The 25185-nt window shown below is 41.0% G+C and overlaps 2 protein-coding genes across 7 annotated transcripts in view; one reads left to right on the top strand and one right to left on the bottom strand.

Moving 5' to 3' along the window:
- Positions 1–18354, bottom strand: part of LOC106571905 (RAF proto-oncogene serine/threonine-protein kinase) — a 35079-nt gene extending 16725 nt beyond the window's left edge. Inside the window, exons 1-17 of one of the 3 annotated variants that reach the window (XM_014145454.2) lie at positions 18082–18353; positions 17819–17852; positions 9883–10109; positions 9388–9500; positions 8939–9041; positions 8687–8844; positions 6423–6509; positions 5055–5208; positions 4490–4609; positions 4293–4335; positions 4065–4180; positions 3839–3956; positions 3549–3633; positions 3223–3399; positions 2967–3013; positions 634–752; positions 288–419 (exon numbers count right to left, since the gene is read on the bottom strand). In XM_014145454.2, coding sequence (XP_014000929.1) covers positions 288–419; positions 634–752; positions 2967–3013; positions 3223–3399; positions 3549–3633; positions 3839–3956; positions 4065–4180; positions 4293–4335; positions 4490–4609; positions 5055–5208; positions 6423–6509; positions 8687–8844; positions 8939–9041; positions 9388–9500; positions 9883–10083 — 1773 coding nt within the window. In that variant the 5' untranslated portion in view covers positions 10084–10109; positions 17819–17852; positions 18082–18353. Of the gene's footprint in view, positions 1–287; positions 420–633; positions 753–2966; positions 3014–3222; positions 3400–3548; positions 3634–3838; positions 3957–4064; positions 4181–4292; positions 4336–4489; positions 4610–5054; positions 5209–6422; positions 6510–8686; positions 8845–8938; positions 9042–9387; positions 9501–9882; positions 10110–17818 lie in introns of all 3 variants that reach the window. The other 2 variants (XM_014145455.2, XM_045695924.1) reach the window with 2 other exon arrangements.
- Positions 18355–20802: 2448 nt separating this feature from the next.
- cnbpa (CCHC-type zinc finger, nucleic acid binding protein a) lies at positions 20803–25004 on the top strand. 4 transcript variants are annotated; one of them, XM_014145420.2, is made up of 5 exons: positions 20803–20942; positions 22471–22579; positions 22967–23032; positions 23400–23598; positions 24022–25004. In XM_014145420.2, the coding sequence occupies exons 2-5, from the start codon at positions 22474–22476 to the stop codon at positions 24137–24139; spliced, it is 489 nt and encodes a 162-aa protein (XP_014000895.1). In that variant the 5' UTR covers positions 20803–20942; positions 22471–22473; the 3' UTR covers positions 24140–25004.
- The last annotated feature ends 181 nt before the right edge of the window (positions 25005–25185 follow it).

The following is a 25185-nucleotide window of genomic DNA, read 5'->3' as shown; positions in this document are numbered from 1 at the left end:
TATCGTTGCTTTAAATCACTGCACGTGCGAGCACTCTCTCGCTGTCTCTCTCCATCAACTCCATACAACAAACAAATCCCCACTCAGACAGTCAGCCAGCCAGTGACACTGAACCCATCTACCCCTCTGACACCCACACACTGGAACCCAGGACAGGGAAATACAGACCATGTGGCTGAAACTGGGTCCTACAATCCAAGTTATATTTTATATGTTAAACTCAAACACGGCAGGAGAGGTCAAAGTACCATGGTTTTAGAGATGGTTATGTGGCAGGCTGAATTTACCTGGTCTCTGTTGGCTATCTGTGAGTATGGCAGCTCTCCTGTCATCAGCTCATAGAGGACAACACCGTAAGAGTACACGTCTGACTGGAAACTATAGGGCATATTGTCCTGCATCCGGATAACCTCTGGAGCCTGAGAACAGAGGATGGAACAAACAAACATGACTAAATTGATTTAATTTACAATTCCGGGAACCATAATGAGTAAATCTGAAAACCATAATGAATCAACTTCTCATAGGGGTCTAATGGGTGGTAACTTATCAGTTTCATTTTGTGTCATTTTTAACAGTCAAGTCAAACACACAAGAAACGCACAATTAAATGTTCTATGTCCTGTTACTGACCATCCACAGTATGGACCCTGAAGGTTGCTCCACCTGGTGAGAACCACTCCACCTGGCTTTGACTGTGGCCAGACCAAAGTCGCCAATCTTCACCGTCAGGCCCTCGTGTAGGAAGATATCTGTCTGCTGTCAAGGAGGCAGAGCTGTGGCAGAGACAGCTGAGTCTGTGGAAAAAACTAAATATCTGAGCTCATATCATTTGTCTGTCTAATGTCAAGCCGACAATTTTTTAAATTCAGTTGTCACAAGAGTGACTGAGCATGAAAGAGTACGAAGAAAATACCGTGGTGTAAAAAGTATCCAATAGAAGAGTACCTTAACAGAAAATTACTCAAGTAAAAGTGAAAGCCAGTAAAATACTATTTGAGTAAATGTCTAGAAGTAATTGGTTTTAAATATACTTAAGTATCAAAAGTAAATGATATTGCTAAAATATACTTAACCTCTTGACGTTACCCTAGGATAGGGGGCGCCACAACGCATTTTGGAAAAAATTCGTGCCCGTTTTCAACGGCCTACTAATCAGACTCAGAAGCTAGGATATGCATATAATTAATACCTGTGGATAGAAAACACCCTAAAGTTTCTAAAACTGTTTGAATGGTGTCTGTGAGTATAACAGAACTCATATGGCAGTCAAAACCCCGAGACCGATTGAACCAGGAAGTGGAATTCTGAATTGTGGACTCAACTTCACGTCGTCGCCTATTATTCACACTGTGAGATATCGTTTATTGAGCACTTCCTATTGCTTCCACAAGATGTCGCCAGTCTTTACAAAGTGTTTTGAGCCTTCTACTGTCGAAACTCAGTGAATGAGACGCGTTGGAAATTGGTCACAGGGGGAGGGCCATCACCATTATGACGCCGGCGGCCCTGTCTACGCCCACCTTTGGAAACGTTTTGAAACACAATGAAATCATCCCCCTCGAATCTTATTGGCTCTCTTGTTGAAACAGGCCCTGAAGATTTATGTTATACAACGTTTGACATGTTTGAACGAACCTAAATGTGAAAAAAAACGTTATTTTTTCGAAACTGCTGTGGCGCGCACGGCAGAGTAGTTGGATACAGCATTCAGACGCGCTAACAACAGAAAGCTAATGGAACATAAAGGATGGACTTTTTCGACCGAAAATACATCTGTTGTGGACCTGGGATTCCTGGAAGTGCTTTCTGATGAAGACAACTAAAGGTAAGGGATTATTGACAATATTATACAAACATTAGATGTGATATGCGATTGTTCCAAGATGGCGCCGAGCTGTATTTACTAGCTCATTTTCTGAGTATCGCATCCCCTTTTATCGCTAAGTGTGATTACCCAGTAAAGTTATTATTAAATCTGGTATGACAGGTGCTTTCAAGAGATATTCATCTATAAATCTTAGAATGACAATATTACATTTTAAACATGTTTTCGAATAGTAATTCAGTAAATTGTAGCACTGTTTCATCGGATGCTTTTGACGGGAAAATAGTTAGTCAACGTCAGACGCCGATGTAAAATGCTGTTTTCATATATAAATATGAACTTTATTGAACAAAAGAATGCATGCATTGTGTAACATGATGTCCTAGGTGTGTCATCTGATGAAGTTTGTAAAAGGTTAGTGCTGCATTTAGCTGTTTTTTGGTTATTTGTGATGCATGTGGTTGGTCGGAAAATGGCTATGTTGCTGCTTTTTACGATGGACTCCTCTAACATAATCTAATGATTTGCTTTTCCTGTAAAACCTTTTTGAAATCGGACGACGTGGGTCGATTCAGGAGATGTGTATCTATAAAACGATATAATTTGAAAAAAAAAATGAAAAAAGAAAGTATTACATTTTGTTATGCTAATGGCGATATGATTTTTCGCTGGATTTTGATCCCGCTAACGGGACGAGACGCTGAAGAGGTTTTAAGTATCAAAAGGAAAAGTATAAATCATTTCAAATTCCTTATATAAAGCAAACCAGACCGCGTTATTTAATTTAAAAAATGATATACGGATAGCCAGGGGCATGGTCCAACACTCAGACATCATTTACAAATGAAGCATGTGTTTAGTGAGTCTGCTAAATTAGAGGCAGTAGGGATGACCAGTAATGTTCTCTTGATAAGTGTGTGAATTAGATTATTCTTCTGTCCTGCTAAGCATTCAAAATGTAACAAGTACTTTTGGTTGTCAGGGAAAATGTATGGAGTAAAAAGTACAGAATTTTCTTTAGGAATGTAGTAAAGTAAAAGTTGTCAAAAATATAAATATTAAAGTAAAGTACAGATACCCAAAAAAGTACATTCAAATATTTTTACTTAAGTACTTTACGCCACTGAGAAAAGGATACTGTTTGATTTCATGTCCCGGTGGATGATGTTTTTGGCGTGCAAATAGCTGAAAGAGAAATACAGTGAAAATTGTATTTTAGGACATTCAGTTGCATGTTAAAAACAATAAAAGGGGAAAAAATCTAGCATCCTTCTAAAGCTATCATCCTTCTATAGCGTCGATCTTAAGTTAGCATCCTTGTAAAACTAGCATCCCTATACAGCTAGCAATAATATCATTCTACACCTAAGCTTGTCCCTGCTGTATGGACTCACTCCATGCCCTGAGCTGTCTGCCTGGCGATGTCTATGAGCTGGAACATCTGTAAGTTGGTCTCCTGGACGTGGAGGTGTTTATAGAGGCTGCTGCCTTCACACCACTGGGTCACGATGGCCAGGTTGTCCTCCGTCATGTAGCCCATGAACAATAGGATGTTGACGTGTCGTGTTTTCCTGTGGTGAAAGAGAGAGATAATGCTGCATGAAGATAATCTACCAATAAACACATTATAGGGTCAATTTATTGCTCTCTCTAAAGTGAATACCCTGAATGCAATATGGGCATCACTATAGTCCTCTTCACTACTCTCACCCCCTCTTACCTTAGCACAGCCACCTCGTTTCTAAAGGCCTGGAACTGTTCCGGTGTGGGGTCAATCACCTTTAGGATCTTCACTGCTACGTCACCTACAACAGACACACATGTGGTAAAGAAACTTCCTTAGCTGCTGTGTGGCCATCTCTCAACAAACTACACGACAGAGAGGAGGGGAAGCGAATCGCCAAGTAGACTAGACTCAGCACAAGTGTTACACTCGTGGGTTGGTTAGAAGAAACAGCCTACAACAGTCCAAGTGTTACAAGAATTGTGTTTATCCAGAAGCATGCTCACCGTGCCATTTCCCTTTGTATACCGTTCCGAAGGAGCCTGAGCCAATACGGGAGTGCAGCACCACTTCACTGGCCTCAATCTCCCAGTAGTAACTAGAGTCTCGCTTGTCCCTCGGACGCTGGAGGAGGATAAGCAATATAAATCCACATTCTCTATATACAGTAGATATTACATACAATACACATATGCAGTTATTCCTAGGAATTGAAAGTACTGTCTAGCTTACAATTTTGTGTTTCTCTTGAGTGTTGAACGACGGAGCCCTTTCTCGTCTGTCTGGCGCTGGGGTTTTAGACTGTGACTGGGACCAGCTTGTGGGACTCTGGCTGGGGGAACTCCCGTCTAGAGAGGGAAGATGGCCAACGGTATTCAGCACACCAGGTTATGACAAAGTGTTGTTGTGGGATGTTATACATGTTTCCTTTAGCATAGCAGAAACTTTCGAAAATCTTACCTGAGTCATGATTACGCATTGCTTCATGATTACGCATTGCCTCCTATGAAAACAAAAGAGAAAATATTCTGTCACGTTTTTACAAATATCAAATGAACACTAATCATTCAACAGTTTGATAATTCAGTTAGATACAGACACTGTAAAAGCATGCCATGTTGTTTATCACACAACACTCAGACACTCTGCCTCCTAACCTTGGCTGGGCTCTCTGAAGTCGCCTCAAGAAAAGAGTTGGAGAAGCGAACAATACCTACTCTCCTCTTCAGCCAGAAGCGCCTGCACCAGGAGCTAGGGTAGGCATTCAGGCAATCTAGCTACTCCCAATCAGGGCACGACACAGTGGGACAGTGAGGACAGGGAAGGAAAAGGAGACAGAGTGAAGGAAGGTAAGGGAGGAGAGAAAGAGTGCTACCTGGGTGTTCAATTTTGTGGGCATATTAGATACAGCATTCAAGGTCAAATCTTTCCAAATACACTCGGGTATGGAGAAATAAAAAACGAATCAGAAAAGAATACAGTAAGTGATGAATATAGAAAGTGATATCGAACACAATCAAGAAAATCATGGAAAGTAAACATGCAAGATGGATTACTTAATAGAAAACATAAGGGGGGAGGATGGTGGACAGAAGTGAGGCAGAGGAGGATGGTATGGATTCCTGGAGTGTAAGAAGGGCCAGATCGGGCAGGGAGGTTATTTTCAGAATGGTTGCCTGGACATCCAGGACTCCCCTGGGGGCCCCCGTGGTGTGTTGTTACCTCAATCATGCTGCTGTCGACGGGCAGGGTGGTGCTGACCATGTGGACGTTGGGCGTGGAGGTGGAGCGCTGTCTCTGGGACAGAGTGCCCGCTGTGGGTGGGTAGGGGGCTGTGTAGTTGAAGGCGTGAGGGGTTGAGTAGCGGTGCAGAGAACTAGGGGGTGAACACAGGGGGAACATCAGGCTTAGGAGTTGGGATATCGCCTTGGCTTGTGCGAGCTGGTGTGCCTCATATGAGCATCTCCTGTTTCAGTATCGTGAGGCAGCTTGATGTAGTTAAGTACACCCCCTGGGCAGGAAGCTAGTCTATCCCAGGGCCCCCTGGACAGGACACTAGTCTATCGCTTGCCATGGTTTTGTCATGACGATTTTGGGGATTATCAAAGATCAAATAGTATTACCATGATTCAATTATTACTATTGTTGTTTCTGTAAGTCTTAGAAAGTTCTCAGACTGATGCCATTGAGGTGCTCTGCGAATGCTTACACATTCTACATACACCATCAGTTCTTGTTAGGGAAAACTTCACATAAGATCATTCTGAAACTTCTTCAAATTAGTCTCACAGGGTTGTGGTGGATGGCAGCTTGTAAGTTTCATTTCTGCCATGTTGCGTCATTTTTGCCAGACACACCCTGCTATACTTCTGCTGGACAGTCTCTTGTACTGTATTGTCGGTTGCTGGTGAAAGTGGCACCCCATGTGAGTGATGTACCACAACAGCGCTTATACTGTATTACAACACACTTCTTATCGTGTAAATCACTCTGAGAAATAATCCCCTTTTTGGCCAAAACAGAAATGTGTTTCGAAAGAGCATTTTAGATTATTCTGCAAGGAACAACTTGATACCGTGTGTGAGCTACTTTGGCGATCGGAGTGCTTTTAAACTGTTTTAAATGCTTCTGAAACCACAGGCTCTTTTTACACCTCTGGTTACATCAGCCCCCTGGACAGGGAAAGCTTCATAAAGCTGGAGACGTAATCAAAAACAGGCCTTAATTCAGTTTGAGGCCCAAGTTAAGGTGCTTTACAACTTACAGCTGCATCAGCTGAGGGCCAGTCAAGCATGACAACCAAAGAACCCTTAGCATTTGACCACCATTAACTCCAAGAGCCCAAGTACTTAACTTACTGTACTGTAGTTAAATAAATTACTACCACACGCAACCCTTAGTCGATGTTAAATAGTAAGTCAATAGGAAGACTTTTACTGAACTTCTGTAGTTGTCTAATTGCTGATACTGTATTACTGCCTGGGGTTAACCTTGCTCACAGTGCTATGGTGAAAGTGGTCCATGGGGCCAATATCACACAGGGATCAGAGGTGGTAAGTCAGAGGTCTGGAGCAGGAGGGGTGGCCGTACCTGCTAGGAAATCGGGATTCTCTCATTCGTCGAGATGTAAGAGGAGGAAGAGATGGACCCCCACTTTCACCTGGTGTAGGGAACAACCTAGAGAGAGAGAACAAGAGAGACAGAGACAGAGAGATACAGTTGAAGTCGGAAGTTTACATACACCTGAGCCAAATACATTTAAACTCAGTTTTTCACAATTACTGACATTTAATCAGAGTAAAAATTCCCTGTCTTAGGTCAGTTAGGATCACCACTTCATTTTAAGAATGTAAAATGTCAGAATAATAGTAGAGAGAATGATTTATTTCAGCTTTTATTTCTTTCACCACATTCCCAGTGGGTCAGAAGTTTACATACACTCAATTAATATTTGGTAGCATTGCCTTTAAATTGTTTAACTTGGGTCATACGTTTTAGGTAGCCTTCCACGAGCTTCCCACAATAAGTTGGGTGAATTTTGGCCCATTCCTCCTGACAGAGCTGGTGTAACCGAGTCAGGTTTGTAGGCCTCCTTGCTCGCACGTGCTTTTTCAGTTCTGCCCACACATTTTCTATGGGATTGAGGTCAGGGCTTTGTGATGGCCACTCCAATACCTTGACTTTGTTGTCCTTAAGCCATTTTGCCACAACTTTGGAAGTATGCTTGGGTCATTGCCCATTTCGAAGACCCATTTGAGACCAAGCTTTAACTTCCTGACTGATGTCTTGAGATGTTGCTTCAATATATCCACATCATTTTCCGTCTTCATGATGCCATCTATTTTGTGAAGTGCACCAGTCCTCCTGCAGCAAAGCACCCTCACAACATGATGCTGCCTCCCCCGTGCTTCACGGTTGGGATGGTGTTCTTTGGCTTGCAAGCCTCCCCCTAGTTCTTCCAAACATAACTACGGTCATTATGGCCAAACAGTTCTATTTTTGTTTCATCAGACCAGAGGACATTTCTCCAAAAAGTACGATCTTTGTCCCCATGTGCAGTTCCAAACCGTAGTCTGGCTTTTTTATGGCGGTTTTGGACCAGTGGCTTCTTCCTTGCTGAGCGGCCTTTCAGGTTATGTCGATATAGGACTCGTTTTACTGTGGATATAGATACTTTTGTACCGGTTTCCTCCAGCATCTTCACAAGGTCCTTTGCTGTTGTTCTGGGATTGATTTGCACTTTTCGCACCAAAGTACGTTCATCTCTAGGAGACAGAACGCGTCTCCTTCCTGATTGGTATGACGGCTGCGTGGCCCCATGGTGTTTATACTTGCATACTTTTGTTTGTACAGATGAATGTGGTACCTTCAGGCGTTTGGAAATTGCTCTCAAGGATGAACCAGTCTTGTGGAGGTCTACAATGTATTTTCTGAGGTCTTGGCTGATTTCTTTTAATTTTCCCATGATGTCAAGCAAAGAGGCACTGAGTTTGAAGCTAGGTCTTGAAATACATCCACAGGTACACCTCCAATTGACTCCAAATGATGTCAATTAGCCTATCAGAACCTTCTAAAGCCATGACATCATTTTCTGGAATTTTCAAGCTGTTTAAATGTACAGTCAACTTAGTGTATGTAAACTTCTGACCCACTGGAATTGTGATACAATGAATTATAATTGAAATAATCTCTCCGTAAACAATTGTTGGAAAAATTACTTGTGTCATGCACAAAGTAGATTTGCCAAAACTATAGTTTGCTAACAAGAAATTTGTGGAGTGGTTCAAAAACGAGTTTTAATGACTCCAACCTAAGTGTATGTAGACTTCCGACTTCAACTGTACATCTGTTTAAAATACTTCAGGATAAAGAAAGCACCATGGAAGGTTGCCAGATAAAGTGAACCATGTATCCCTTCATTGCCAGTGATAGCCATCTACAAATGCTTACTGTTGAAAAATTGACTTCTAAAACCTGCATGCAAAACAATTCTCTATTCCTAGTGCCTGTATGCAAAACTGGGTCCCTATGAACTACTCTACTACAGAAACCATATCAACAGAGGTTACTTTATCCTGACAACACTGTTCTCAGCAATTGGAGGTATCCTTTGTAGAACATGTCATTTGTATCTATCAGTTCTGAATATCTATCAACAATGCAGACTGTGAGAGTAGTACATTCATTTATCCCCTATGCTAGAATGTTCATAACATTATTTATTCACCGATTAATATATAGTTGTACTTAACACATTCATATTGTTTTGTAAGTGTTCTTGCTATTCATTACAAACAGTTAGGTGTTGGCAGACTTTTTGTTTTGCTCTGCACAGTAGAGGAGAGGAGACTTACAGGAGCTGTCTGATGTTGCTCCAATCCACACACATCGTGGGCACTTTGGTGCTGCAATGCTCATGGAATTTGTAGCCGCATGTTTGGCAACGGAAACCGTTCAAAAGGAACTTCTGGCATATATCGCAGAAGGCTAACTTAAGAAATGTTTTCCGAACCTGAAAGTTAAAGAGGAGAATTAAGTACTTATTTATTTTCCAGTCAATAGTAACGGCCTGGGTGAATGGTGTAAAATTATTATGGGCTACTTACAAAGTTGTGCGTCGTCAAGGGGACATGATCTAACACTTCCACCAGCAGTTCTTCCCCAATTAGTGAGGTGGAGTCGGTATTCCAATCCATACGTGACTTTTTACTGTTAGAAAAGGGACATGACACATTTAGTAAGGTAACACCTACTGGAGACTACAGACCAAGACTAGAAAAGGTCATTCAACACGTCTTAACCTGAAAGGTGGAATAGCTGTAGAAAGCTTTTTGCAGAAAAGTTTAACCACATCGCTGAAAAAAATAAAACAAGGTATAAGTTTCCCTTAACCACAGATCTAGGATCAGCTTGTCCCACTCTCGATCCTAGCTTTAAATATTAGGTGGGTGAAATAATATCTGACCCTGTGTCAGTGGTTAGCGATAACTGTCACCTACACTGTGGAGAGCCAGTGACACCCCTCTGATCTCCCTCTCCAGTGCCTAGCGCATACCTCCTCTGTCCTGGGTGCAGTCTGAAGACAGCACAGCACTCCGGCTGCAGACCCCGCACCTTCAGCGCTTTGATCAGGCAGCTGTGCAGGGTCATACCCGGCCTCACGTTCACCTGGGGGACCACAACAAACACACTTAACAACAACAACACTTAATGTGACTAGTTAAAACACAAACATGTGCATAATATATTATATTTTTGGATAATGGTTTACCCTTTGGTCTGTGTACGATGGTGAGAATCAATCTAGGCAGCAAATTTTCCACCAATAAACTGCCACACTTAGATGACTCAGTTAAATAAGCACTCACTCAAAACAACAGCAGTGCAACAGTGTGTTGTTGTTTCCGTAATCCCACTCACTCCCTGTCCTCTGAACTACTGTTTTCATTGTGTGTCCACGTGTATAGTGTCTTTGGGTGTTTTTGAAAGGCTCTTCAAATGAAATGTACCGTTAGTCACAACATTAATATTATTATTCTATTAGACTCACCACGGTGCGCTGCTGGTTGGGGAGGTAGACTCGGATGGTGCTGCTGGTCTTAGAGTCAGGGATCTTGCCGTCGTCTGAGGAGCGGCGCTGGTATGGAAAGCCCTGAACCATGGTGGGGGAGAGGCAGGGGCCCTCGAACACAGAGTCCTTCATTCCAAAGCCGTTGCTCAGGGTCTTCCACGCTCCCTGGAGGTGCTCCATCAGCAAACACTAGTGCTCTCAGCGCTCTGGGGACACAGAGAATATCAGGCCACACTAGAGGTCAGCCATGTCAGTAGACTGTGAACTAGGCAAGGTTTCTACACATGATACTGGATGACTCTGTTTAGAGCAAGTAAAGTTGTGTGAGGTTACATGTTGGGTGAGAAAATGTGTTTTGTGACAAAATCAACAATATATTTATAACCGAATGGGTTCGAATACTTCGAAATTGAGTCTCCTGCCTATAATTAGCTCAGGTAGCAAATGCAAACCTTAAGGCAAGGTTACTCATCACGCAAGCGTGGTTCACCAGCACATCCGCTACATATCAACACACACGAAACAAAGTACCTGCAAAGATTCAAAATCAAAGCACAAATTAAGAGTTTATTTCCAAAATGCTATAATTTTTCACATTTGTGTTTTTTTTTCACCAGAAATGAGCTCTTCATGTGTGTGTAAAATACAGGTTGAAGTTGGAAGTTTACATACACCTGAGCCAAATACATTTAAACTCAGTTTTTCACAATTACTGACATTTAATCAAAGTAAAAATCCCTGTCTTAGGTCAGTTAGGATCACCACGTTATTTTAAGAATGTGAAAAATCAGAATAGTAGAGAGAATGATTTATTTCAGCTTTTATTTCTTTCATCACATTCCCAGTGGGTCAGAAGTTTACATACACTCAATTAACACTTGGTAGCATTGCCTTTAAATTGTTTAACTTGGGTCAAATGTTTCAGGTAGCCTTCCACAAGCTTCCCACAATAAGTTGGGTGAATTTTGGCCCATTCCTCCTGACAGAGCTGGTGTAACTGAGTCAGGTTTGTAGGCCTCCTTGCTCACACACACTTTTTCAGGTCTGCCCACAGATTTTCTATAGGATTGAGGACAGAGCTTTGTGTTGGCCACTCCCAATACCTTGACTTTGTTGTCCTTAAGCCATTTTGCCACAACTTTGGAAGTATGCTTGGGTCATTGTCCATTTCGAAGACCCATTTGCGACCAAGCTTTAACTTCCCGACTGATGTCTTGAGATGTTGCTTCAATATATGCACATCATTTTCCTCCTCATGATGCCATCTATTTTGTGAAGTGCACCAGTACCTCCTGCAGCAAAGCACCCCCACAATATGATGCTGCCATCCCCGTGCTTCACGGTTGGGATGGTGTTCTTTGGCTTGCAAGCCTCCCCCTAATTCCTCCAAACATAACGATGGTCATTATGGCCATTTTTGTTTCATCAGACCAGAGGACATTTCTCCAAAAAGTACGATCTTAGTCCCCATGTGCAGTTCCAAACCGTAGTCTGGCTTATTTATGGCGGTTTTAGAGCAGTGGCTTCTTCCTTGCTGAGCGGCCTTTCAGGTTATGTCGATATAGGACTCGTTTTACTGTGGATATAGATACCTTTGTACCTGTTTCCTCCAGCATCTTCACAGGGTCCTTTGTTGTTGTTCTGGGATTGTTTTGCACTTATCGCACCAAAGTACATTCATCTCTAGGAGACAGACCGCGTCTCCTTCCTGAGCGTTATGATGGCTATATGGTCCAATTGTGTTTATACTTGCATACTATTGTTTGTTCAGATGAATGCGGTACCTTCAGGCGTTTGGAAATTGATCCCAATGATGAACCAGACTTGTGGAGGTCTACAATTTTTTTTCTGAGGTCTTGGCTGATTTATTTTTCTTTTCCCATGATGTCAAGCAAAGAATCACTGAGTTTGAAGCTAGGCCTTGAAATACATCCACAGGTACACCTCCAGTTGACTGAAATGATGTCAATTAGCCTATCGGAAGCTTCTCAAGACATAATTTTCTGGAATTTTCCGAGCTGTTTAAAGACGCAGTCAAGTTAGTGTATGTACACTTCTGACCATTGGAATTGTGATACAGTGAATTAAAAGTGAAATAATCTGTCTGTAAACAATTGTTGGAAAAATTACTTGTGTCATGCACAAAGTAGATGTCCTAACCAACTTGCAAAAACTACAGTTTGTTAACAAGAAATTTGTGGAGTGGTTGAAAAACTAGTTTTAATGACTCCAACCTAAGTGTATGTAAACTTCCGACTTCAACTGTATTACTGTTCTCAGATTTTTGATTGCTAGATTTTAGGTGTGTATCAAAAATATTTTTTGGGGGGAAAAATGCTCTATATTCATTGTTTAGCTGGAATGGAATGTTTGTATACTGTATATTTGACTGTGATATGTGGTTGTCTCATCTGGCTATCTTAAGATGAATGCACTAACTAAGTCGGTCTGGATAGGAGCATGTGCTAAATGACTAAAATGTCCAATGTAAATGTTTTACATACAGATCTCCTATTACTGTATTGATTCATAAAAATAAAAACTGTAAAATATTGATGTCACAATTGTATCATTTGTAGTTCTTTAAAAAAAATGTTTTACATTTGACTGTGTAAAACCTAGCAGTGCTACTTATTTCTGAGAGTGCGGCGGATATATAACGTTTTGCAAAAAAACATGATTATTTGTCTATCTGACATGAAACTATGAAGTGATAGATTTCAAACAAATATATTTCTGTCATTGAACAATCCCATGCCATGATTAGACAGTGAAAAAAACATTTTACATTTTAGTCATTTAGCAGACGCTCTTATCCAGAGCGACTTACAGTAGTGAATGCATACATTTCATACAATTTCATACATTTTTTTGCTGGCCCCCCGTGGGAATCGAACCCACAACCCTGGCGTTGCAAATACCATGCTCTACCAACTGAGCTACAATCTCTTTCAGAAATTCTTTAAACAATAAAAACTGATTTACCAACCTATCTGAAAATGGATATATTGCATTTTGGAAAGAAACACTTCAAATAGCATATTTGTGTCCTCATTGCAATCATCTTAGTCATTTAGCAGACGCTCTTATCCGGAGCGACTTACAGTAGTGAATGCATACATTTCAATTCATTTCATACATTTTCTTTTTCTTTTTTTTTTCGTACTGTCCCCCCGTGGGAATCGAACCCACAACCCTGGCATTGCAAACACCATGCTCTACCAACTGAGCCACAGGGAGGCTTATCTGAAAACAAGAGCACTTTCTAGTTGATAGATCTCATCAAATTGTACCATCAAGCGCTTTGGCCCATTTTACTACAAATATGCACCTGCTTTGATCTTGTTTTCAATACAAATGCAGCAGCACACATAAACACAAGAAATGTAAATACTGTCTCAGCCTGTCTCTGGTCATGTGGAGTGTGGACACAAGAGTTACATCTTAAACAGAGAACAGTTGACATGACAGAGATGATTGACTACTGTTGTAAACTTTAACCCCACAGGGTTCACAGGTCACAACACAAAACCAAGGGCCTACTCAACAGGAACACGACCATAGCCGGTGAGACCACCATACCTCAGTTGGAGTTGTGTTCAAAATAATCAGGTTGACTATTGTACAGGGTAGGAAGTGGGTGCACCAGCAACAATGCCAATGAAATATAATGTTTCCAGTCCCTGCCATAAGCAGGCTTTGTCACTGGGGCAAGAGCAATTGCACTTGTTAGAGAAATGGACATTGATACTCCTCCAGCTGCCTTCATGCAGACAATGCAGTGTCATCCTAGCCTAGCTGACATGACTCACAGTGCAGGGAGAGCTGTGACCACACTGGTCTGGAAAGGAGACCACTAGTTAATGCAATATTCACTAAAAAATTGTGCAACAGGTTTGATTGGTTCTTTGAACAACAACAAAAATCCACGGGAGTTGAGACCTCGTTGTTGGGATTGCTCGGGGGCTGTGTTTGGCTGTACGTGTCAGTTTTTGAGTGAGAAAGACACAAAATAGAGCCAACCAGTAAAAGCACAGCCTCCTTCATTATCAACGCACTGTGCCAACAACATCAGACTTTAAGTGTTAGATGTTAGCCAGACTAGTGTCATCCAGCACTACAAAGACAAATTGTGACAAAGATTGTGTTTATCTATTGGATTCACTAAGAAGTGTCATCCGTTTTGTTACCAAAGCGCCTTATACCACCCACCACTGCGACCTGTATGCGCTAGTCGGCTGGCCCTCGCTACATATTCGTCGCCAGACCCACTGGCTCCGCCTTATCTCAGCTCACTGGTCACGATAACAACACCCACCCATAGCACGCGCTCCAGCAGGTATATTTCACTGGTCATCCCCAAAGCCAACACCTACTTTGGCCGCCTTTCTTTCCAGTTCTCTGCTGCCAGTGACTGGAACAAATTGAAAAAAAAAAATCGCTGAAGCTGGAGACTTACATTTCCCTCACTAGCTTTAAACATCAGCTAAACATCAGTAAATAGCCCACCCAATCTACCTACCTCATCTCCATATTGTTTTTATTTACTTTGCTGCTCTTTTGCACACCAGTATCACTACTTACACACCATTATCTGCTCATCTATCACTCCAGTGTTAATCTGCTAAATTGTAATTACTTTGCTACTATGACCTATTTATTGCCTTACCTCCTCATGCCATTTGCACACACTGTATATAGACTTTCTTTTTTTCTATTGTATTATTGACTGTACGCTTGTTTATTCCATGTGTAACTCTGTGTTGTTGTTTCTGTTGCACTGCTTTGCGTTATCTTGGCCAGGTGGCAGTTGTAAATGAGAACTTGTTCTCAACTAGCTTACCTGGTTAAATAAAGTTCAAATAAAATAAATAAAATAAAAAAAGTTGTTGTTTTCAATATGCATGACTAGGCAAAATGCACAGTTCAGAAGCAGCAAGTTATACAATACACCACCACAATTTCTATTCCCGCAAAGTAAACCTAACATGCAAACCTCACCAGCCACGTTGTGTGCGCGAGCGTTGCCAAATAACTGTACACATACATGTTATTCAATCATTTCACTGACGCTGCTCACTCGTGTGAATTAGCATCTGTATAGCCAAGCACTAAAATAGAACTTGGTTCTATTTGAGACGCTCCACACGCTGCAAATTATTTGGTATCAGGAAGAAACAAACCCACGTGGATGCTTGAAAGATAAACGATGAGGTATTAATTAAAGATAACTAACTAAAAACTAACTAGGTTCCCCTTTTTATCTGTGGATTTTAACCTGCGTGTCATGATCGCATCTGGTGTGGATGGACAAAATCAACATGCGTGCGATGGAGGTTAAAATACCAAAAACAACTATATTAATTTGGGGACCGTTTCTTGTGTTTCAACCTGTCATGGACATTTAGCTAGCTTGGTGTTGCTAGCTAATTTGTCCTGGGAGATAAACATTGGGTTGTTATTTTACCTGAAATGCATACCCACTGGGCACAGATGTCAATTCAACGTCTATTCCACATTGGTTCAACGTAATTTCATTAAAATTATATGGAAACAACATTGATTCAACCAGCATGTGCCCAGTGGGTATGGTCCTTTTTTATCTGGATCTTCTTCGAATTTTAACAAATTCTGAGTCATGCAAAATTGTGTGTTCTCTACAATTAATCCACAGATAAAAGGGGAAACCTACTTAGGTTTTAGGTCGTTTTCTTTGATTCATCTATCCTCGTTCATCTTTCTTCTTGCTCTTCTTCTATGGAATTTATATGGTGGTTGGAAACCAATTTTAAGGTGCATTAGCATTACCGCCACCAACTGGACTGGTTTGTGGACCTCGTCATCTCTCAATCACCCACGTAGGTTAGTATGCTTGCAAAAAACAATGAGTAAATAGGAGAGGCGGGACATGCAGCGCGTGAAGCTTTTAGCTCAATAATGTCTATCTGCAGACTGAGGTTACTACTGCAGTAATATTGCAAAATTACTGCAGTAAAAACGGTGTTATTTTGGGCGCAGTATTTGCAGCATACTGCAGTTATACTGCACTCTAACTGCAGTTATACTACAGTGTACTGCAGTTATACTGCACTCTGACTGCAATCTATTGTCGTAAGAGAGTTCCTAGGTTTATTGTACTAAGAGAAATGTATTGATCTTGACTATTGCAATTTCTTTTTACTGGCTTCATGTGGAAGTAACTTTACAACAGATTGATCTTTAATTGGTCAGCAATATTGAAAACATATTATTATGGGATCATGCATTAACTTCTCCAGCTTTACATTATAGTAATCGACATTGTGTTGCTTTGTAGTGTAGAGAGGTGAGCTACATGCTTTAATTTCAACAGCTACAGGTTTTGGAAGGTAAAAGAAAATTCCTATTACAGACACTCTAATGCATACTTTTTTTAAAGCAATACATAGAATTGTATGAACTGAACAGAAGCCAATAAAAATGTAAAATGTAAAAACATTTTAACATTTTTTTATAGAGTTGCGGTCCCCACTACAAAAAATAAATAATTAAATGCATGTATTTTTGTCCTCACAACATTACATTGATACTGTAAATTCCCATTCATTCTTATGGAAGCTTTCCTTATCAGGAGTATCATAATGGCGGACGGTGACTTCAGAACAGCACTCCCTGTCAGTCATCTAGTGAACACATACACATTGGTGGAATGTTTAGTGAAAGGACACAAGCCTAACATGGAACCCAAACCGGCTGTGCGCATGCGCCATCATGCATACATTTATTTTGTCCCCCATACCAAACGCGATCACGACACGCAGGTTAAAGTATAAAAACAAACTCTGAACCAATTATATTAATTTAGGGACAGGTCGAAAAGCATTAAACATTTATGGCAATTATGTAGTTAGCTTGCACTTGCTAGCTAATTTGTCCTATTTAGCTAGCTTGCTGTTGCGAGCTAATTTGTCCTGGGATATAAACATTGAGTTGTTATTTTACCTGAAAAGCACAAGGTCCTCTACTCCGCCAATTAATCCACACATAAAACGGTCAACCGAGTCATTTCTAGTCATCTCTCCTCCTTCCAGGCTTTTCATCTTTGAACTTATATGGTGATTGGCATCTAAACTTTCATAGTATTACTACACGACCAGCAACACAGTTCGTCTTTCAATCACCCACGTGGGTATAACCAATGAGGAGAAATAGAAAGGAGTTATATTTTAGCCCTTGGCAATGCAGACACTCGTTGACACGCGCGAGCAGTGTCGGTGCAATAATTGAATAACAAAGATTTCTAAATTCATTTTGCAACGCACGCGACGCGAGCGGTGTAGTCAGCCGGTAACAGATTATTTTTGTCCCGTTCCCTCCTTTGCGCAACACTGCACAGAGCTGACGTTCTTGAACAAACACCGACAGCAAAACAATTCACTTAGATTTATCACACTCAGTTCATAGGCCTACTTACTACATTAAAGTGTGAAAATGTATGCAATGCAATAACTACACATGTTCTATAAAGTAACATGGCTATACTACATAAATGTCAGTGTGTTATAGAATGAGAATATAATGCAAAGAATGTATTATATACATTTGTGGAGGAGAATATTGGTAGAAATGACTGAATTCTCAGTCCTATAATTTGCAAGGTTAACTCAACATTTCCTCTAAAGACTGTTAGATTGAAGTAGCACAAACAATACCACGCTGTATAAAATATGACAACAGCCTATCTAGGCCTATTTCCCGTACGATCCAAACTCCAACAGCAACCGAAACTTCACACATCACCATTTTCCTGTCACAATAATTACACCTATTTGTGATACTGACTCCAACAAGACTCGCAGTGATCTGGCACGGGAGAAAGACGACAGCTGCAATCCAATTTTGTGCAGAATTAATGGCACTGTCAGAGCAAACTTACCAAAACAAGTTAGAAAACTTCAGCTCCGCCATAACTGGAGGAAATGTAGAGTCGATGACATCATCGCAACGCATTCAGGGAGAAAAAAGTAGCGTGTTATTATGATTAATCCAAAATGTGGAGCCCGGAAAAAAAGTAACAATGTATCAATGTAAGCTACCAAACCATTCCCATGTATGCAATAATGTCCACCAACTAGGAAAACCCGATGGGTTACTTAACCAATCCCTAAAAATATATTTAGTCTTTCTTCCATTACTTACGCTGAGTGAAAAAATGACTGTAGCCTAGGTCCTACAAGTCCAACAGAGACACCTTCTCGAAGTCACAAGTGAAGGATACTAGAACCGTCTGCTTCTATTAGGTTGATGCAAATTAAAACTAAAAAAGTTGTTGTAGCCTAGTTATGTTGTTCGCAATATTTACGACGATATGCAGAAGGTGAAATACTTTGAGTTCGTGTCGTGCGCCTGCCTGACGCCAGTGATTGAAACAGGACCCTGCAGTCATAAAAATAATTTCAGCCATACACACTCACTGCGCCATAATGAGGACACAAATTTAAGCCCACCCACTCTGACACTTTGATATTTACTTTTTATGTCAATAACTGGCGAAAAGAAAACAAAGTCCAAAAAGTGGAGGTGTAGCCTAATAGAAAACAACCACATGTTATTACTGCACTATGAACGTGTGATGCAGGTTGGGGACTGACAGACAGCACACAACGAGACAACATTTAGCCTAGCTATCTAAAGGGGGGGCATTTAGGATGAATGCAATTACAGTGTTGAGATTGAAAAGTAGACCTGTTTTTATGGCAAGCCTAAATAAATTCAGGAGTAAAAATGTGCTTAACACATAATAACTTGCATGGTCTCACTCGGTTTGCAATAATAGTGTTCAACATGATTTTTTGAATGACTACCTCATCTCTGTACCCCACACATACAATTATCTGTAAGGTCCCTCAGTCAAGCAGTGAATTTCAAACACAGTTTCAACCACAAAGACCAGGGAGGTATTCCAGAGCCTCGTAAAGCAGGGAACCTATTGGTAATGTTTGTAGATGGGTGAGAAAAACAAACAATTTAATCAATTTTGAATTCAGGCTGTAACACAACAAAATGTGGAATAAGTCAAGGGATATGAATACTTTCTGAAGGCACTGGATATAAGAATATATGCTGTTAATCAGTTGCAGAATGAGACATCCACGAAAAGAATAACAAGCACCCCATCATCTGGTGAAAATAAGACACTACCTAAAGACTAATTCAGTGGACATCAACATTAGGCTATTTTCTAAAGGCGATATGTATTTTGTATCTGTACCAGGAGTCAACTGATGAGTCAATTGTCAGGTTAACTAACTGAGTTTAACTGTGTAAATAGTGATCAAACTAGCCCTGTCCATTCGATTTTTTACAGGGGATTTTAAAATCCTGGTGACTTGAAATAGAAAAATATTGGTAGCCTAACAATTTGAAATTGAATCTCAAAATACTGCATCTATCCTATTTGAGACATGTTCTCATCATGAAATAGATTACTTTCTCATAGCAAAGGACAAGCGTACACTGTTAAATAGAGAAGTTGGATCTTCGGCTCTTATCTTACCTTCAAACCAACTACTCAACTACTCATGTGATCAAGATCAGATCCCCAGCTGAAGGTCCCCTGAGGTAACCAGGGATGATGACATTGAAGACTCCAGAGTTCTATCGCCAAGGCCAATTGAGGAGGAGAATGATCAGACCGCTTTAGTTAAGTGTAGCAATGTTGCTTTCCTCACCAGCACAGACCAGCCTGCTCTCCTTGACGCGATGGGCACACTGAATACACAAGGCAGATGACATCCTTGTCAAAAATGCTTTGATCATCATAACTTCATAGCTGCATATATCATCTATCTCCTGTCAAATGCTCACCATTTTCTGATCATATATTTGATTTAATTTCCATTCCAAAAATCTCCATTAAAGCAACTACCTCATTCATATCCTGACAGCAACAAATCCCCAGAAATACCAATGCAAACACTTTGCATGCAGCCTAAGAGGATGAGGGCAGGGCTTTATCCCTGTGTGATCTTAAGGTAACCATTAGGATGCAGTCTCATCATCAGTGCAACATCAGCTACAGGGTTGGGAGGAAACCAGAAAACCGTTATGTCAGGGAGAAGTGTCCAGTCACTGGTATTCATTATACCAAAATGATGCAATGTCATTTAGAGAATCCCTCTAGAGTCTAGATGGACAATGCATTTAAGGGTTTCAATATCCCACATCACCCTAGTGAAATTGACCTATCCTTTCCATGTGCATGACAGTACAGGCCCCCTTAAGATTGCATCTTTCCCACTTATTGATCTGACCATGCGCTCAGGGCGTAGTGAGCTGAAATGCTTAGCCTCCATGATTTAGTGTAATGTCTCTCACTAATCAGCACTGTACTCAAATAGCCTACCTATGATGCAACCTCTGTGTGGAACAGGGATGGGTCAGTCTGCATCCATTTATCCCATACACTAATATTCTTAAACTTGATATACCCTTTACCTTATATCAAAATGATCCACCACTCATTGGGCAATGTTCAATACTGAATAACAAATAATTATATTTGATTGATTGTTTGCATGCCCATGAGATGACTGGTGTTAGTCATTCAACGCTGATGCACACAATGTGTAGCCTATTGCAGCCTACACCTACCGCTCTTATATTTTTAATATTTGGAGATGGAAAGCTATTAGAATGTAACCCAAAGAGGAAAGAAGAAGATCCATAATTGTATTTAGGCTAGTTCTACGCGAAATATATGGCAAATGAATTAACATCAAAATTGGGAAATATGAGATCACCTGAGATTTGACAACAGACACCCTGGGAGGCGGGACATGATTGCTGTCTTGCTCAGTGATTCGCCACTCCGTGGAGGCGGTGTCCACATGCGCTCGTTTGCCATTGGTACTGGAAAAAGACCGTGCCCAAGTGCTGCGTTTGCTTTGACTGGATAACGTGAATGACACATTCTAGAAACTCGGTTCACACCGCATGTGGCGCAACGGAGAGAGGAGGCGTAAACAGCAGAGAATCGCGTAGCTAGGTTGCTAGCTAAGGTAGGTGAGTAATTAAAAACATGTAACCTTTTTATTTCCGACCTTAGCTAAAGTGTCAAACTTAGAAGTGCCATAAAAAAAAAAACATTCGAAATCATGTGTTTTTTATTGCGAAATTACTTGCTGAGTGATGTCCGCCAACGCGGGTAACGTTAGCATTAGCCTTTTCTACTGGATCTGTGGCCTAACGTTGTTGTCGTTGGCTAGCTAGCTACTACGATGTGGTTCGTTATGCGCGGGAAATTAGCCCTATTAGAATTTTCCCTCATTAAAATGTGTCCAGCAATATACTATTGAAACGAATTATTTGTGAATGTGGTTTATCACTTCCATTTTTATTAATGTTGTATGGCTGCGACGCGGCCTAGTGCCACATTCAAAACTGCAGAGGTGGTGCTAGCGTTTTTCTTCAGACTGCAGCAGCAGCAACAGCTGCTGTTATCTCAACGTGACAAGGCCAGAAAGCCTCATGCACCATTCATGCTTTTACCTAAGATAAATTCCATTTAATGGATCAGTCTAAATAGTAATTCGGTATATCAACATTTCAGGGAGAATAATCCTTGTTTTGCAGTTAACCAGGTTTTTGTGTGCTAGGTACCATCGCCAATCAACTGGCCAGGCGTGACATGTTTCATTACTGTAGCTAGCTAACGTTACTGTGTTACTAGCACGTTAGGTAGTAGGCTGGCTAACTACCTAGCTAGCTACACTAGTATTGTAGGGTAGGCACGTTTAATAGTTTGTCAGCTTGGTCTGACAGGTAGCCATGGCCAAACCACCGTAGGTATTGAAGCTACCACGAAATGTTAATTCATTGCCCCCTTATTGACATATTCATAACATCCTGCACGTGGTTAACTACTGAAATTGTATTTGCGCAAGCTACCTTGTAAACAAGAAGTTGTCATATTTCGAAGCTGGAATTACCATCAGTTAACGTTAGCACCACTATAACAAGCCACTACTAAGTTACTTATTAATCTATCTAGTTACAGTAACTACATTTATACATGGCTTTCTGCTTTTGCTGCCTTTCAGCAAACACTTGTCTTGGGGGAAATGTAATGGACAGAGAAACTGATGTCCGTGCCTTTATCAATGTATGAATGTGGACAACATGGCAAGGTTAGATATTGTAAATGTAGCTGGTATTGACTCTGAATTAACATACTTTCATTATTTTCAGAGACTAATGATTTCATGCTTGTCACATGTACTTTCATACCAGCAGACCATTTGCCTTTAACTCATTGAAAGGCAAATAGTGACAGGTGGCATACCGATCCTTCTTTTTGACATTTTAGAATAGTAGCCACCAGCTAGCCAGATACCAGCGCTTACCACTCAAGCTAGCACATGGTTGAGTCAGGAACAAGCCATTGATCCGCCCAGCTTTTATTAGACAACCCTGACCTTTGCCTCTACTGTGTTGAATTGTCTACCATACCCTTAGAATTCCTGCCTCCTTTGAAATGACAAGACTAATTTTGGTTTCCAATAACAGTCATTTCTGTTTTCTCTGCAGATTATGGAGATGAGCAGTAGCGAGTGCTTCCGATGTGGCCGTCCTGGGCATTGGATCAAGAACTGTCCCGAAGCTGGAGGGCGTGGCCGCGGCAGGGGCAGAGGAAGAGGAAAGGGTACTTTTCTTGTTTTTGGGACACTCACAAATTCTGCACTGTGTGTGAGACTGGTTTGTCAATCGGAGAGCTAAATGACCAATTCTAAGCAGCTGCCTTAATTTTACAAAGTCTTCTCCCATGGCAAATAACCTCAGTGTTATCAGGGGCTTTCAGTCATATCACTTCGTTATCACTGGGATATTCAAACGATGAAGCACGGTTGTCTTAATCACGTCTATTACTTCATTCTAGTGATTTAGTTCACAAGCACCTAGGTCACAACTTAGTTAACATGGCGGCAAAGCGATGCATGTTCCTCCTCAGTAAGTTGCCAGTGTTCTTTTCACGGATGAGTGTAGAGTAAACCTCTAGGTCACATTTCTTTTCTTTTTTTTCTAGATCTGTTCTGCTATCGCTGTGGAGAGCAAGGTCACATTGCCAGGGACTGTGAACAGACCGAGGATGGTGAGAATAATTTTGATCCCTTTAATGCTAAGTACATGTAAATGGTTTTGTCAATACAACTCCTGAGTTTTTGTACATTTGTACTTGTAGCTCTAGTATGGACTTGTTCAGCTTTGGAGTGAGCAATAGTTGTAGCTTTCTCATGACTGTCACTATGTACTGGGTCCTGCTGTCAGGATCTGGGGACACATGGGATTTCAAAAATGTTTACTACATGTTATTGACATTGTACACCACATTCTTGTTGGTTGAATAATAATGGTGTTTGGAAGATGTGCCTTTTATTATTGATAGCCATGTCGTTGTTATTTGCTTACATGTAGAGAACAAACCTTTAATGCACTTTTTTTTTTCTCTTTCTCTTCAGCCTGCTACAACTGCCACAGGAGCGGCCATATTTCCCGTGACTGCAAGGAGCCCAAGAAGGAGCGGGAGCAGTGTTGCTACAGCTGTGGCAAGGCTGGCCACGTGGCCCGCGACTGCGACCATGCCAACGAGCAGAAGTGCTATTCCTGCGGAGGCTTTGGCCACATCCAGAAACTTTGTGATAAAGTAAAATGTTACAGGTGAGTGACCACATAGTAAAAGTATTTTTAGTGGAAAAAATGTGGTAATGAAAACGCATGGTACCGACTCATGCTTGCATGTTCCCATGTACAGAGCAAACTTCACTAACAACTGCTGAAAGCAGAAACACAACGCGTTTCGACAAGTCTTCTCAGGAGTGACATGCAGTCTGGTACCCCCTTTTTTGGGGACAAATGGTTTTGCTGTAGTCTTTAGTTATAGGCATGTATCATCTAATTGGCAAGCTTTCAAGTAGTGCATCTAGATTTATAAATGTTTGTGCTGTGTATATGGTCCTTTTGCTTTTTGAGAGTTAGCAAAAACCATTGCCTTGGCAGCCATTTCCAGTTTAGTTCGCCAGAGCCATGCAAATGTTAACTCTTATGCTTGGTCAACCGACGTTCTGTTTCCCCTCCCCCCAGGTGTGGCGAGATCGGCCATGTGGCTGTGCAGTGCAGCAAAGCCAGTGAGGTGAACTGCTACAAGTGCGGCAACACTGGCCACCTGGCAAAAGAGTGCACCATTGAAGCCACAGCATAATCAGTGCCCTTTGTTGCCCCTCCTATTTTTTTCTGATTGATGGTTGGTTGTATTGTTTTTCTCTGAATCCTCTTCACCGGCCAAAGGTTGGCTGACAGAGGCTAGTCCCGGGCCAGTGAGCCTCTCGACATTTAATATAAAGAAAGGGGTAAAAAAAAAAAATTCTGCATTCAACACAAAAAAAGTTTGTTTAGTTTGGTAGCAGTGTTTATGTTTAATGCTTTGTTAAAGAACCCCTTCTTTCCAAGCCACTGGTGAGCAGAGATGAATGAATGGGACTAAATATATGGGATATAGAGGACCTCTGGGCTTGTGGAAAGTGAGTCTCAGTAAGAAGGGAGTAAAAAGAAACCTGAACTTCCATGTATGGTTTGTTTTAGCGGGATGACATTGGTAACAGTTCACACTATATGATCCATCTGCATCTGGGCCCTACAAGCAGCTAAGTGCCGGGCGATAACATGAATGATGCGTTATCGATAAATGGCGTTACATTTTTGGAGAAATTGAAAGAATCTTAAGTTCTTTTATAATAGAAAAAAAAATAATTGTTTACAATTTAAAGGAATATGGGTAAATAGACCAAGGTAGACGTTTCCCCCCAAAAAAAACGATTTTGGAAACTTTTACCTTGGAGGAAAAATGTGCATCAAGAACACAGTTGTCAGATCATCAGAATTAGCCGTTATTTGGGAGTGGAGAATGTTTTCACAGAAATCAAATGTTATTTTTGTACAATATCACTTAGACTACTGTAAAAATACCATTTGCTTGTACTCAGTTTAAGTCGGAAGGAAATGCAACTGAAGTCCTAGAACATAGAAATGTAATTTTAAACTCAATAAAGCTGGAGGAGCACAGGGAGGATGATTGTTTACATTTCTTTCAACGCTTATATTTCTTCTAGGTCTTGTATTGCTACTTTCTTGACAGTAGTTATGTATTTGTCAGCAGTTGAGGCTAAAACTAACTTTGTCATGTTGAACAACCCTACCTTAGAAATGTCCTTCAACATTTTTGAAATGCACAAATAAACAGTCATTGCT

The sequence above is a fragment of the Salmo salar genome, chromosome ssa15 (genome assembly GCF_905237065.1).
Source record: "Salmo salar chromosome ssa15, Ssal_v3.1, whole genome shotgun sequence".
Taxonomy (NCBI): Eukaryota; Metazoa; Chordata; class Actinopteri; order Salmoniformes; family Salmonidae; genus Salmo; species Salmo salar.
Note: the sequence above shows the minus strand (reverse complement) of the source record. Positions and strands in the feature narration are given on the sequence as shown.